This window comes from Hyperolius riggenbachi, chromosome 8 (genome assembly GCF_040937935.1).
Source record: "Hyperolius riggenbachi isolate aHypRig1 chromosome 8, aHypRig1.pri, whole genome shotgun sequence".
Classification (NCBI taxonomy): Eukaryota; Metazoa; Chordata; class Amphibia; order Anura; family Hyperoliidae; genus Hyperolius; species Hyperolius riggenbachi.
This window is the reverse complement of record NC_090653.1, coordinates 233,743,306-233,759,224: the sequence shown is the minus strand read 5'-3', so window position 1 is coordinate 233,759,224 and position 15,919 is coordinate 233,743,306. Positions and strand designations below refer to the sequence as shown.

Below are 15,919 nucleotides of genomic sequence, written 5' to 3'. Positions count from 1 at the left end.
ACCTAGACACAAAGGACCCTTCTTAATCTACACAGCTTACACTGCTAGTGCCAAAGACATTAGCTTGACCATCGGATGTTTCTGCAAACACTGTGTAAACTGAGGGTGTTACCTTCAGTGGGGGAAGTCTTCAGTCTCCTACACAGGCCATGGACATCACCATAACTATCTTGTATTTTTTGAATGGCCTCGGATCCTCGCAGTTCCATGAGAGAGCGCAGCTCTTGTAAAGTGCAGCCAAAGCCTCCGGCATGGTTCTGCTCTCTCCGCTGGTTCTTTGGGTAAAAATCCACTGAGCTGTTCAGATCTCCCATCTTGGTTAGCTTACTGGCCGAGGAGAGTAGGTATCGGTGTGAGTGTGTACGGGTTCTGTTTTCCGAAAGTGGTGGCCACAGTCTTCAGACTTGGAATCAGTGGGTGTGTCAGATAGATGATGGGCCTATGGAATGAAGCAGATTAATCTTAGGAGAGTTCAAACGAAATATGGAACATGTCCACATCATTAGCTATATACACAGATCAAAAGCAAAACAAGTAATAGGAACTATGTGTCATAAAAGGGGCATATTGATAGAGCAATGCTAAAATTGCTGTGTGCAAGTTGTACATGTCAACTGAAATGTTATTAATATTAACGCCATTTACATAGCACGCCTTGCACAAATAGCGCAACCTGCATTACCTAGATAACGTGTGCATTGATAGTGCAACATTTGTTGTACACGTAGCAGAACATCCACTACATTAGCAAACTGAGCATTACCCCCCATGTGTTTCTTTTGTCACCTGTGCCTCCTTCTGTCTCCTTGCGCCACCTTCAGTCCCCTGTGCCACCTCTGCCCCGCTGTGCGTCCAGAGAGTGATAAATGTGAAATGGTGCCCTAGGCAAGCAACAGCTTTAGGCCCACCCTTGATGGCCACCTAGCTTTTTTGGCAAGATTTGTTGGGGCGTAGCATAAACCAGGCCCTAAGCACCCAGACTCTCTCCAGGTCGTAAGCACCTGCCTAAGTTGCCTTGTGAATGATTTGGCTCTGTGTGCATCCATCTGTGCCTTCCTCTGCACCACTGTGCCTCCTTTTGTGTCTCCCTCGGTCCCCTTGTACCACTATCTGTTCCCATCCCCCTTCTGCACTCCCTCAGTCTAATGTACAGTAAATGCAGAGTATAGCGCAGTAGAAGCTGTGCTCCAACCTCCCCTCTGGAGTTCAGTGTTTTGCCTGTGCGACCAGCCTATCTGTTTTCTGCTCCCTCTAGTGCTGGCTCTCCTCATGTTGTGTGTAATCACGCTACAAGCAGTAGGAGATGCTGGGCACTAGGCCAAGTAGTGAGCGGACAGGCGGAAGCACAGCATTGGATTCCAGTGGAGAGGTGAGAGCACAGCTTCTGCTGCACTATACTCTGCATTTAAACACCAAGCTGGGGCAGAGCAGGAAGGGGGTGTGCAATGACATGCAACAGGATCAGCAGCTTGTTTGCATTTCAGGGACCCCCATATTATGCATCCATCCTATACGGCACATGGTTTACCTAACTGTGTAGGAGTGTGGGTTTTTTTGAGGATGGGGGTAGGGTGACACAGGACTTCTTGCCTGAAGTGATGGAAAAGCTAGAAACGCTCCTGCTTAAACTGTACCCCAGTCGAAGGTAGGTATCTAACAAAATTAGATACTTACCTAAAAAGAGGGAAGCCTCAGGATCCTATTGTATTCTTATGTCCCCAGTCACTGAGCGCGGCCCCCCGGAAGATTAGGCATTGTCGCTAATCATATTGAGGCTGTGCAGCTCCTGTTCCTGCATCGTGTCCGCACAATAGCCATGCAAGCCTGCCACAGCCATTTGTGCACGACTAGCTCTGTGCTACTGCACATTTGCAGATGGGCTTTCGCGGTTACTACACAGCCGCAATCATAACAGAGGAGAAGCTCATTCCCTCTCTTAACCTTTTGGGGACCACCGTAAATCCTACGCTGCACTTGTGGCTGTCTAAGCCTGATGCGGTGTAGGAATTACGCCGCCTGCCGTTTCCGCTCCCGACGCAATCATGCACACCCGAGAGGGGAGATTAAGCTGTCATATGACAGCTGACATCTCCCTTCAGTGATCAGGAGCCATTGCGATTGGCTCCAGATCACATGATCACTATGATCGCTGGCAGATCGTAGTTATCACCATTAGAGCTGTGGTGTTGGGGGGGAGGGGGAAGAAGAGGATCCACTCACCTTCCTGACGTTCCCCCAGCGATCGGCGCTCCCCTCCGTTCTGGCCGGCGCTCCCCTCCACTCTGGCCGGCATCTCCGCTCACTCTGACGTAAGTGTCGGGTCCCGGCTTGATGACGTCATCAAGCCGCGACCCAGAACTTAGCATCAGTAAGAGCGGGGATGCCAGCCAGAGCGGAGGGGTCCACAGCTGCTTTTTGCTGGAGTCTGGGAGGTGAGTAAAGGCTGTTTGGCTACAGGGGGGACACCTGGCTACAAGAGGGACACCATGCCCAGCTAGCCCTACCAAGGATCCGGCTGCCTGACGCCCCAAACGCGCCCCCCCCCCCATACAAAATCGCCTGGTCCTTAAGGGGGGTTAGGCGGTCGCTTCCGAAAGGGTTAAGGTAAGTATCTGATTTTGATCCCAAGCTTCGGCTCGGGATCACTTTGTAGAGGAGCTGTCAGCCATACTATCTCAGAAAAAACCCCCCACATATATAAGTAGATAAATACTTGCTCTACTTAAATAACATATGTATTGCACTGTTCACATTTTGATTTTAGTGATTTTTCTATAGTAAAAAAAAAGATAAAATCCTTCTTAGGATTCTCCATTTTTAACTGTGTCTATCTTGAAGCCAATCCTGATGTAATTTCCTCCCTTACTCTCCTCTGCCTGATTGTGTATGAATTGCCCACCCTCCTCCCAGTCTTCAGGCACTCCCACCCAGCTCTGCGCTAGAAAGTGCATTGTCTCACCATGAAAAATATTTGCCAACCATAGAGGAACAGAGGTGTGGGAGGGGAAAACAGGAGGGTAAGAGTTTTCAGTCAATCAGGCTGCATTAGTTAAGTCTAAGAGGAAAGTAAAGAAGCAAAAAAAAACACCCAGCATGCCCTGCAGCTTTCTTTGTGTGGCAATGTACCAAATAAGAATCAGGTAAACTGGGGAATGATCAAAAGTAATAGTGATTTTAACTTTTGGATTGTCTGGTTAGCACCCCTATTACCGTAATTGTTTACTAGATAAAAATAAAGAATTGATTTTTTATTTTATGCCTGAAAGTTGTACTTTAAAATGAAAATAAGAATCAGAACTCCGGGAAAGTCCTATACAGGATCTTCTAAAAAAATTAGCATATTGTGATAAAGTTCATTATTTTCTGTAATGTACTGATAAACATTAGACTTTCATATATTTTAGATTCAAATACACACAACTGAAGTAGTTCAAGCCTTTTATTGTTTTAATATTGATGATTTTGGCATACAGCTCATGAAAACCCCAAATTCCTATCTCAAAAAATTTGCATATTTCATCCGACCAATAAAAGAAAAGTGTTTTTAAAACAAAAAAAAGTCAACCTTCAAATAATTATGTTCAGTTATGCACTCAATACTTGGTCGGGAATCCTTTTGCAGAAATGACTGCTTCAATGCGGCGTGGCATGGAGGCAATCAGCCTGTGGCACTGCTCAGGTGCTATGGAGGCCCAGGATGCTTCGATAGCGGCCTTAAGCTCATTCAGAGTGTTGGGTCTTGCGTCTCTCAACTTTCTCTTCACAATATCCCACAGATTCTCTATGGGGTTCAGGTCAGGAGAGTTGGCAGGCCAATTGAGCACAGTAATACCATGGTCAGTAAACCATTTACCAGTGGTTTTGGCACTGTGAGCAGGTGCCAGGTCATGCTGAAAAATGAAATCTTCATCTCCATAAAGCTTTTCAGCAGAAGTCTAATGTTTATCAGTACATTACAGAAAATAATGAACTCTATCACAATACGCTAATTTTTTGAGAAGATCCTGTATATATTAGTTCTACAGATACAACTATATCTCATGATTTTATTTTCACTTCGAGTTTCCTTTAAGTAGAGATAAGAGGCAAAAGTGTCCGTTTTGCAGTAAGAGACCCCCACTCTGAGATGTGCACTTCCGATTCACAAATAGTGATTTTAAAGACTGGTCTGTGCTCATCTTTTGCATATGACCAAACTGGAGAATGACCTTGAAGTCTGCATCTGCTTTGCGCAGAAACCTGTGCTGGCCCAGCTGTTAGAACTTGCTGTGGCTTGTGATTTCATGGCTGTTGCAGATCTGAAGGCCTGACCAAACAGAAAAAAGGCAGGCAAGGCATGCCAAGTCTTGTATGTTCTATAACATCTGTCATGCCGCAGGTGTGTGAAGCATATGGGCTGAACAATTGTAATCCAGCCACAAATGACTAAGAGGAAGTCGTGCTTGGACTACATCTCCCAGGACAGAAAGCGTGACATCTAGCTCTTCAGCTGCTGACTGCAAGAGAGTGAGGTCAAAACTTGAATCTATTCACCAGTGACACAGCAATAGGAGATGCATAGGTTGCAATAGTGCCAGCAGGGCCAGTTCTCTCATGAAGCAAGGTGAAACATTTGCATCAGGCGCAGAGATTACAGGGGCAGCATGTTTGTACTGTGTTTACACTACCAGCATGCAGTCAGAGTAGGAGGAGAAGCGAGAGGAGAGCGAGGTGAAGAGGTCATCATTGGGGAAAAGCAGCTTGTTGTGCTGTGTGAGGAGTCTGACAGTGAGTGAGGAGGGGGGAGGCAGGAGAGCAGCAGTGTGCCACTTGACTTGCACAGCAGAAGGGAGGTGATGGCACTGCTGTCCTGACTGGGGAGGAATGGACTGGCTGACAACGAGCAGTTAGTTTGTCACAGACTCACAGCCAGCCAGTGTGCTATTGTGTGGAGCTGCAGCATGTCATGTGAGAACATTAAATATTAAAGTATTTAAATGAGTAAATTGTTGGGTGTTGTGCGGTCATTCCAAATTAGGTAGGGTGGGGGGGCACATCCTCAAAAGTTTGCCTCAGGTAGCAAAAAGACTAGAACCGGCCCTGAGTACCAGGACCCCTGGACCAGAGGGACCCCCCTCAACTGCAGTATTAGCTCTTCAATGGTGCTGTGATGATAATGATAACTTCTATCTATGCTTTGAATAGTGGGAATTATTAACGGTTCCCCTCCTCTGCTTATACCTCTCATACTGTGGATGTCCTCGGGAGGTTTTGTTGCACATTATGAATTGTCATGTATAGAATGCTTGGGGGGCCCTATGTAAAACTTGCACTAGAGTCTAAAGCTCCTTAGCTACTCCACTGCCATCTACCTTTCTGTAATGTTGACCTTTTATTATTAATTAGTATTCATATAGCACCGACATCCTCCGCAACGTTGTACAGAGTGTGTCTTGTCTCGTCACTGAAAGAGGAACTGCAGTTAAAATAACATATTGAAAAAAGTGCTTAATTTTTACAATAATTATTTATACTGTAAATAATTTAGTCAGTGTTTGTCCATTGTCCAAATCTTTCCTCTCCCCGATTTACATTGTGAAATGGTGACATCTTTAGTGCTGGTACGTGACGTCTGTGGAAGGAGATGCTGCATTTTTGGCAGTTGGAAACTGTTATTTCACACAGTAAAGCAAGGCTTCCACAGTGTGATGTCAGTACTTAGGCGCTGACATCACATTGTGGGAGGGGTTTCACCACAATATCAGCCATACAGACCCCTCAGATGATCTATTTGAGAAAAGGTAAAGATTTTTCATGTAAAAGGGGGTATCAGCTATTGATTGAGATGAACTTCAATCCTTGGTTACAGTTCCTCTTTAACATTCCTTCAGACAGTTAAAGAGGATCTAACCCAAGCAAGGAACTACAAGTCCCACAATGCATTGCAGGAGTCTGACAGCCACAGTCATGACTCATAAAGGCAAATGCATTGTGGGACTTGTAGTTCCGTAACAGCTGGAGGGCCGAGTTTGCCCATACTGATCTAACCCTTACCTTAACCATACCTGGCACTTCTATCTTCACAGTACAAAGTAAGGCAGTCATTTTATGTTTTCTAAAATAATTGCAAATTACTACAAATATTTGTCCTGAAAGTATTTTTTTTTCCTCAGAGGTTTAGATTTCTTAATCTATTCTGAATGCACATTTATGCAGCTTAAAAATGGGCCGATCAAATTATTTGTATTTACCATCCCTACTCCCAAAAATATTTAATCTATATTGCATAAATTCTCCCTAAGGACAATTCCTGCAAAAGCATGTGATCAGTTTGATAGTGTGAATTGTTTCTAAAGGTGTGTACACACTTTTGACTTATGTTGCCCGTCGTGGATCAGGCCCCTATCCCCTTGGGCGACATCGCTGGGCCGGCCAGTACTGTGCAGCTGACAACGCGTTCTCTTGCTATGCAGATGGGGCAGAGGGACGACGGAGTGATGTGTGCGTGACGCGGCCGGCGGGGGAGCAGCATGAACAAGTTGGCCTTAGGTCGAGTGAGTTGATCCACTGGGAGGATCGCTTGCGTGTTGGTGGTCCTGGGCTGCCGTACACACGCTTATACGATTATCGGATTAAGTGGTCGTTATCAGCCACCTCAGCCGACTTTAGTTAAGCGTGTGCACGACTCTTTAAGGGCCGTACACACGCTTGATTGAGGTTGCCTGCGCGCCTCCGACGATAATCAGGCGTGTGCACATGGGCCCTGACCCCTACCGCGCAAGTGATCTGTCCGGCGGATCGACTCACCCGATGGTGGGCCAACTGCTTTGAGGACACCGTATCCCACTCGCCTGTTGCACATGCACTGCTCCGTCATCCGATCGGCCCTGCACAACAAGAGAATGCACTGTCATCTACACAGTGTCTGTACAGGCAAGCCAACAATGTCATCCAAGGGGATCGGGTCCTGATGCCCGAAGGGCCACATATATCAAGAGGTGTGCATGCACCTTCAGTCTCTGATTTGTTGCTTGCAATCCTGTCATCATACTGTGTATGCTAAAGCAGGAAGCAGAAGCGAGACAAGATGACATGATTGCACCCAGCCATTCAGAGGCTCAGCCACCTGACCAGACTGTTCACCTAGGAGAACTCAAGGAGAAGCATGTGGTCAGTTTGATCAGCTGATAGATTTGTAAGGCTCTGATTTGCTGGTCATGATCATGTGTTAAACCAGGGAGTCATCACAGCAAATAAGAACCTTACAAATCTACCAGCTGATCAAACTGATCACATGTTTCTCCATGAGTTCTTATAGGCAGACCCATCCCTATTGTTCACATGCCTTGCCATACATTCTCCTCAAGGAGAATTTGTGCCAAATAAATTGGTTATCTCTATCTTTATACTCCTAGATGAACAAATATCCGTCTTGTTCCGCAGAATGCTGAACAGTTTATTCTGTTATAGGTATGATTATCTTTTCTTTTCTCTGAAGAGTAACAATGCAGCTTTGTTCATTTACCGTAATAAAGAGCAGTCTCCGCTCTGGACAATAGAACTGTTTGTCCCAATTAAAACCAGGTTCCTCCTCTAACTAGATAAACATACTTAATATGTAAAGCTGAATATGTGTTTCTGCTATTCTGCTGCACCGTGGAGGGAAACAAAGAAGCGTGACACACGCACTCCTGATCATAATGAATGCAAATATACTGAAATTGGGTTAAACAGGGATTTACAGACAAGGTTTCTGCGCACACTGTGAGGGAAAGTATGAGGAACGCAAGAGAGCTTCCCGCATGCAGATCTCTAATTGATGGTTGTTGAGAGGTATGCCTGTGATCATTTACATCACTGCAATACTGAGAGCCACTCCTGCTTCAGCCACTGGGCTTGGCCGTGTTGTGCCATACACAATGCTATCAGCTTGTCCACTTTCCTATGGTATAATGATGTTCTTCTTAAAGGACACCCGAGGTGAAGATAAACTAATGAAATAAACGATTGTATCTATCATCCTTCTCCTAAAAATTACTTTTGAAGATATTCCACATTTTTATTTTATGTTTAAATCTACTTTTTTAATTTTAAATGTTTTATTGTTTTTGCTCAATGACACATTCATTAAAGTATGCCAGAGCTAAAAAAAAAAAATCTATGAACAATTGATCCTTTTTACCTCTTTCCTGCTCCCAGAAGCCATTTTCTGCTAGGAAAGTGTTTTATAGTTGGAATTTCTTATCAGTGAGGGTCACACTGTTGTCACTTCCTGTCTGAGTCAGGACTGAGTCAGCCGCTTACATGCCTGATATTTAACTCTTTCAGGCAGAGAAAGAAAAAAAGGAACACAGCCTAGAAATTTGTGTGCTAGGCAATGTACATACCCATGTCTATCTATCTCATCATGTCATATGTCACCTCGGGTGTCGTTTAAAGAGTTTCAACCCAAGATTGAACTTTATCCTAATCAGTTGCCGGCATCCTCTTTCCCACAAGAAATCTTTACCTTTTATCAAATAGATCATCAGAGACGCCTGTGTGGCTGATATTGAGGTGAAACCCCTCCCACAGTGTGATTGCCATGGCCGTGACAGTTTACTGTCTGTAAACTTCATTGCATTGTGGGAGATAATGGCTGTTGGCAACTGTCAAGCAAGCAGTATCCCCCTTTGTTTTCTACATATAATACACACACACATATATACAGTGGGTTGCAAAAGTATTCGGCCCCTTGAAGTTTTCCACATTTTGTCACATTACTGCCACAAACCTGAATCAATTTTATTGGAATTCCATGTGAAAGACCAACACAAAGTGGTGTACACGTGAGAAGTGGAACGAAAATCATACATGATTCCAAACATTTTTTACAAATCAATAACTGAAAAGTGGGGTGTGCATAATTATTTGGCCCCCTTTGATATGAGTGCAGTTAGTTGCCTATAGACATTGCCTGATGAGTGCTAATGACTAAATGTTGTGCACCTGTGTGTTATCTAATGTCAGTACAAATACAGCTGCTCTGTGAGGGCCTCAGAGGTTGTGTAAGAGAATATTGGGAGCAACAACACCATGAAGTCCAAAGAACACACAAGACAGGTCAGGGATCAAGTTATTGAGAAATCTAAAGCAGGCTTAGGCTACAAAAAGATTTCCAAAGCCTTGAACATCCCACGGAGCACTGTTCAAGCGATCATTTAGAAATGGAAGGAGTAGGGCACAACTATAAACCTACCCAGGGGTGCAGCTAAGGTTTTTGTGGCCCCAAGCGGACTGCAGGCCGAGGCCCACAACCTGCGGCGCGCGAAGCGCGCCGCGCCGAAAAAAGGGGTGTGTTCATTGCGCGGGAAAGTGGGCGTGACATGACATGTGGGTGGAGCCAGGGTGTGGCCATGACATGTGAGTGGAGCCAACTGCATGATGCTTACATGTCAATATGGACCAAAAAAACAAAACAAACATTTCAATGTAGAAAGCGGTAGACTTTACCCCCCCCCCCCCCCCTAAAAAAGAAAAAAAAATACATAAACAAAAAATACATAAGTAGGACATTAGACTATGGTAGGGATTAAATGGGGAGCTCCTCTGAGAGCAGTCAGTGACATGGCTATGTACTTTGTAAAGTGCTGCACAAGAGGTCACGGCGGTAGTAATGCACTAGCACAGAACGCTGTGATATGCAGGAGCAAACACGGCCAAGCATGCACAACAGAGCACACAGCCAGCCCGGTACACCAGCCCCAAGCATGATCGCAGCCAACAGTATAGGTGCTAAGGTACGTCAGTGCGGCGCGCGTAGTGCACGGAAATCGATCGGAAAATGCTCGGAAAACAATCGAAAAGCAAATCGGACATGTTGGAAATAATCCATCTGACAGTAAATCGACCAGAAAATCTCATAGTGTGTACCCAGCATAAGGCTCCCTGCACACTGCAAATCCGATTTGCGATTCCAATTTTCCCTGAATGCTAGCAACAGAATAACGCAGAAAAAACAGCATGCAGTAACGATTAAAAATCGGAATCACATGCAGTGTGCAGGGAGCCTAAGAGTAATTAGACATGCCACAAACTATAAGGAAGCAGTGTTTCTGCCATGATGTGGTGAGAAAGAAGATTTGCATCATGGATGCGCAGATGATAAATCAGCAGAAACTGCTATTTATTAGCATACCATTTAGTAATCATGAGATGACAAAAGAATGTCAAATGCTGCAACAATGATCCCAAAGCAGCAAATGTAGCCAACTATGACCATCAAGTAATAAATGCAGCAACCATTACCTCTGACATATAAACTGCAACAACCGTTACCTCCGACACATCAAATGCAAGAACCATTACCTCTGACACATGATATGCAACAACCAGGGCTGTGGAGTCGGTACAAAAATCTTCCGATTCAGACTCCTCAGTTTATGAAACCACGACTCCCGACTCCAACTCCGACTCCGGGTACCCAAAATGGCTCTGACTCCGACTCCTTAGTCTAATACTTAACAGGGCTGTGGATTTTGTACAAAAATCATCCGACTCCTGACTCCGACTCCTCAGTTTATGAAATCAACGACTCCAACTCCAGGTGCCCAAAATTGCCCCGACTCCTCGACTCCGACTCCATAGCCCTGGCAACAACCCCTACTTCTCACACATGGTATGCAAAAACCTTACTTCCGACACATAATAAGCAACAACTATTACCTCCAATGCATGAAATGCAAGAACCATTACATCTGAAACATGATATGCAACAACCCCAACTTCCGACAAATGAATGCAGCAAATGATTTCCCTAACACATGGAATACAGCAAACGTTACTTTTGACATATGAAATGCATCAAATCGGAAATTAGGAAAATATTACCTCCCACACGTTAAAATTCAGTAAGCATTATCCACCCACACATGAAAAATACACATATAAAAATGCAGCAAATGTTACCCTAGACATAATTTAATTAAATGTTCTGGCCCACTGGGTGCTGGCGGGATGGAGCTGCTGAGTAGGGTGGGATAGTGAAACTGGATGCGGCTGAGAGGGCGACACTGGGCGGAAGGAGGGTGACATTGCCTGGAAGGGGAGGAGGATGACACTAGTTGGGGAGGAGGATGACACTAGGTGGGGAGGAGGATAACACTGGGTGGGGAGAGGGTGACACTGACTGGGTTGGGAGGTGGGTGATACTAATGGGGTGTGGAGGAGGGTGACAGACACTAAGTGGGGAGGAGTGTAATAGGTAGGTGTCCCAGTAAAGGTAGCTAGGCGTAAATAGGCACCCCCGTAAGTAGCTAGGCGTAGGTAGGTGCCCCTATAGGTAGCTAGGCGTAGGTAGGTGCCCCATAGGTAGCTAGGCATAGCTAGGTGCCCCTATAGGTAGCTAGGCGTAGGTAGGTGCCCCCATAGGCAGCTAGGCGTAGGTAGGTGCCCCATAGGTAGCTAGGCATCAGTAGGTGCCCCCTGTAGGTAGCTAGGCATAGGTAGGTGCCCCCATAGGTAGCTAGGTGTAGCTAGGTGCCCCCATAGGTATCTAGGTGTAGCTAGGTGCCCCTATAGGTAGCTAGGCATAGGTAGGTTCCCCCATAGGTAGGTAGGTGCCCCATAGGTAGGTGCTCCATAGGCAGCTAGGTATAGGTAGGTGCCCCATAGGTAGCTAGGCGTCGGTAGGTGCCCCCTGTAGGTAGCTAGGCGTAGGGAGGTGCCCCATAGGTAGCTAGGCGTAGGTAGGTTCCCCCATAGGTAGGTAGGTGCCCCATAGGTAGCTAGGCATAGGTAGGTGCCCCCTGTAGGTAGCTAGGTGTAGGTAGGTGCTCCATAGGTAGGTAGGAGTCCCAGTATAGGTAGCTAGGTGCCACTATAGGTAGCTAGGTGTAGGTTGGTGCCCCATAGGTAGCTAGGCGTAGGTAGGTGCCCCATAGGTAGCTAGGTGTAGGTAGGTGCCCAATAGGTAGCTAGGTGTAGGTAGGTGCCCCATAGGTAGCTAGGCATAGCTAGGTGCCCCTAAAGGTAGCTAGGTGCCCCCATAGGTAGATAGCTAGGCATAAGTAGGTGCCCCCATAGATAGCGAGCGAGCAGGGGTAGAAGGCAGACAGGCGGGCAAGGAGATTGGTGGCTTTGCCGGGAGTCATGCACCATTTGTACTTCCGGTTCCTGCAGTCCATGTGGAACGCAGAACCGGAAGTATGCGGCGCATACACCCGGCTTCAGGGAGGGTGGGCAGAGCAGTGGGCGGGGGCGGAACTAAAGCGGCCAAGCAGCCGCTCTATTGGTGGGTGGGCAGGGACAGAGCCTTCCCCTCGCCGGAGTCTGCCCGCCCCCTGAGCCCGTACCAAGAAGCCGCTGCGGCAGGACAGTGACGGTGTGACGTCATAACGACGTCACGGAGACTCCGAGGCCCCTAAAAACATGAGGCCCCAAGCAGCCGCTTGGTCTGCTTGGTGCCTGGCGGCGCCCCTGAACCTACCAAGACAAGGCCATACACCTAAACTCACAGGCCGAACAAGGAGAATGCTGATCAGAAATGCAGTCAAGAGGCCCATGGTGACTCTGGACGAGCTGCAGAGATCTACAGCTCAGATGGAAGACTCTGTCCATAGGACAACTATTAGTCATGGACTGTACAAAGTTGGCCTTTATGGAAGAGTGACAAGAAGAAAGGCATTGTTAGCAGAAAGCATAAGAAGTCCCGTTTGCAGTTTGCCACAAGCCATGTGGGGGACACATCAAACATGTGGAAGATGGTGCTCTGGTCAGATGAGACCAAAATGGAGTGTTTTGGCCAAAATGCAAAACGCTATGTGTGGCAGAAAACTAACACTGCACTTCACTCTGAACACACCATCCCCACTGTCAAATATGGTAGTGGCAGCATCATGATCGGGGGGTGCATCTCTTCAGCAGGGACAGGAAAGCTGGTCAGAGTTGATGGGAAGATGGATGGAGCCAAATACAGGGCAAACTTGGAAGAAAACCTCTTGGAGACTGCAAAAGACTTGAGACTGGGGCGGAGGTTCACCTTCCAGCAGGACAATGACCCTAAACATAAAACCAGGGCAACAATGGAATGGTTTAAAACAAAACATATCTATGTGTTAGAATGGCCCAGTCAAAGTCCAGATCTAAATCCAATCGAGAATCTGTGGCAAGATCTGAAAACTGCTGTTTACAAACGCTGTCCATCTAATCTCACTTAGCTGGAGCACTTTTGCAAAGAAGAATGGGCAAGGATTTCAGTCTCTAGATGTGTAAAGCTGGTAGAGACATACCCTAAAAGACTGGCAGCTGTAATTGCAGCAAAAGGTGGTTCTACAAAGTATTGACTCAGGGGGACGAATAATTACGCACACCCCACTTTGCAGTTATTTATTTGTAAAAAATGTTTGGAATGATGTATGATTTTCGATCCACTTCTCACGTGTACACCACTTTGCATTGGTCTTTCACGTGGTATTCCAATAAAATTGATGCATGTTTGTGGCAGTAAAGTGACAAAATGTGGAAAACTTCAAGTGGGCCGAATACTTTTGCAACCCACTGTATACACAGTATATATTCCTTCTTTTCGCCTATCACATTGTTAGTGGGTGTATTTATAGATAAGGGCAGTTTGTGCTGTACTGTTTATTTTATGTCTGCCAGAAGTAAAGATGCTGACCTGCAGGCTCATTGTGGATCAAACAACATGACGGAGTTACATTGCATTTCTTGATCTATCTTATATTTTTTAACTCCTCACTTTGCAATGTCTTCTTTTTTCCCCCCTAGTACTAACTTTTGGTAAAGACCCTCTTTATAGCCAGTTTTACTCCTAGCCATTGCATTGCGATGCAATGCTCCACTCCCATCGCATTGCAAAAAACTTAATTCATATGACCATGCAGCAGAGTGCGCCGACAGGGTCATAAGCATACCGCTCATCTGCTGCTTCCTGCTTGGCAGGAATTACATCACTGAGATTCCTGACGGTCCACGCAGCACCGCTCCATCGTTTACATGACGTGTGTCGCCCATAGACTTCCATTACAGTGTGTTAAGAGCGGTGTTCTTGCGTTGGATAGGATACTTCCAGCGCAGTGCAACGGACCGCAATAAGTTTGCAAGTCTCCATAGACTTGCATCGCTTTTGCGGTTACTTATAAAATAGGGTAACACAATACAGGTTTTACCTTCAAGTGTAAAAGTGGCCTCAACAATATGACTACAGAGAGAAGTCCATAAGCCTGGCATAGTCCTTGCCACTCTCTTGCAGGTGGACGCAGCTTAGCCTCAGGGTTTTAACTACATGGGAGCAGGTCCTGCGACCACAGGGGGAGGGGCGACTCGAAGGTGTAAGGGGCTCCAACTATTAACTTTCCCTCCCATAAAATGGTTCATCCTTTAGATCAGGTGTTTTTGTAGCTATAGTTATTGGTGTAAAGATAACGATGTCCACATTTGTTTTATGACACTTACAAGATGCCACTGGTGCAGAGTGAACGGATTGGTCCTTAACACAGCAAAAACTGTGGAGATGATCATTGACTTCAGGAGGCGTGCTCCCACCCTACCTCCAATGCGTATTGACGGCAAGGAAGTGGAAAGAGTTCCCTGCGTCCGCCTTCTGGGCACAACCATCTCCAGTGACCTGAGGTGGAAAGCCAACACTGCCTCCACACAGAGGAAAGCCCAACAGAGACTTTTCTTTCTTCGCCAACTAAAAAAGTTTGGTATGGCCCCAAAACTTCTGTCTAACTTCTACTCTGCTACAATTGAATCTGTCCTATGCACTTCCATCCTGGTCTGGTATGCCGGCTCCTCCGCCAGCGACAGGCTCAAACTGCAGAGGATCATCAGATCAGCAGAGAGGATCATCGGGAAAGCCCTTCCTACTCTGGACCTCCTCTACCACTCCAGGCTGAACACCAGAGCATTAAAGATCACCAACGACCCCTCGCACCCAGGCCACCGCTTTTTTAGTCAGCTTCCCTCGAGCCGAAGACCCCGGTTCCGGTCCATCCTCACCAAGACCTCGAGACATAAGAACAGTTTCTTTCCCTCTGCTGTCAGCCTTCTGAACTCTCTCTCACGAATTTGCCCATCCCCAACCCCACCCTACAAACTCAAGCCACACTATAGCACGCTGAACTGAGGCACACTGCACATGGACGGTGATCTAGCTCCAGAGTACTTTCTGCCTGTTCTTTGGATGTATTTTTTGATTTCTGTTTTTCGATTTGTAAATGATGCTTCACTGTGTTCCCCTGCATCTGTTTTTGTTTTTTGGTTCCTGCATGTTCCATCCTGTATCTGTATTTGTATCTGTATCAGTCCCCTGTACGTGCCAAGCCCAATTCCGGGCACGACCCAGTCGTGCTTGGCGAGAATAAAGATTCTGATTCTGATTCTGGATGTGAGGGTCACAGGGAAGGAGGGGAGGAAAAGGGTGTAAACATTTGGGGGCTCCATCAAAGTTTGTCTGGGGAGGGAGGGCCTTATGATTTGTAGTTATGCCCCTGCATAGCCCTACCTGTTTAGGATCTTGTAATAGGCGGCGTCATAACACAACGTTCACTGGGTATTTCATTCATGAATGCAGCCACATCTAACAGTCACAGGCACCACTGCGAGTCCGAACTGAGCGAGGGGGCCAATCCATGGACGTCGTTGTTTCCAGTCTCAGTTGCAAACTGCTGTTGTGACCCAGTCAGGGGCAAGCACACCTCGTGTCTCCGCTGCACTGAGAAAACCTGTGGGGAAAAAACACAGAGATGGTGTGCTGTCAACAATGCAATGGAAGACATTTATTACATCTGTATGGCGCAAGAAAAAAAGACATGTACAGGTGCAGTTACACTTTAATGCAACCCAGTCAGTAGTTTAACCCAGTTTAAAGTGGACACAAATTAAAAATACAAGATTTCAGAAATAAAATATATTTTATAAATTATAATGATAAATA

General features: G+C 46.2%; 1 protein-coding gene across 14 annotated transcripts in view; it reads right to left on the bottom strand.

The window, feature by feature from the left end:
• Nucleotides 1-15,919, bottom strand: part of ATP2B3 (ATPase plasma membrane Ca2+ transporting 3) — a 495,057-nt gene that overhangs the window by 295,927 nt on the left and 183,211 nt on the right. For all 14 annotated transcript variants that reach the window (XM_068248338.1, XM_068248335.1, XM_068248345.1 and 11 more), the window contains 2 exons: nucleotides 15,488-15,707; nucleotides 113-439 (listed from right to left, as the gene is read on the bottom strand). In XM_068248338.1, the coding sequence (XP_068104439.1) occupies nucleotides 113-314 (202 nt within the window). In that variant the 5' untranslated portion in view covers nucleotides 315-439; nucleotides 15,488-15,707. The remainder of the gene's footprint in view (nucleotides 1-112; nucleotides 440-15,487; nucleotides 15,708-15,919) is intronic.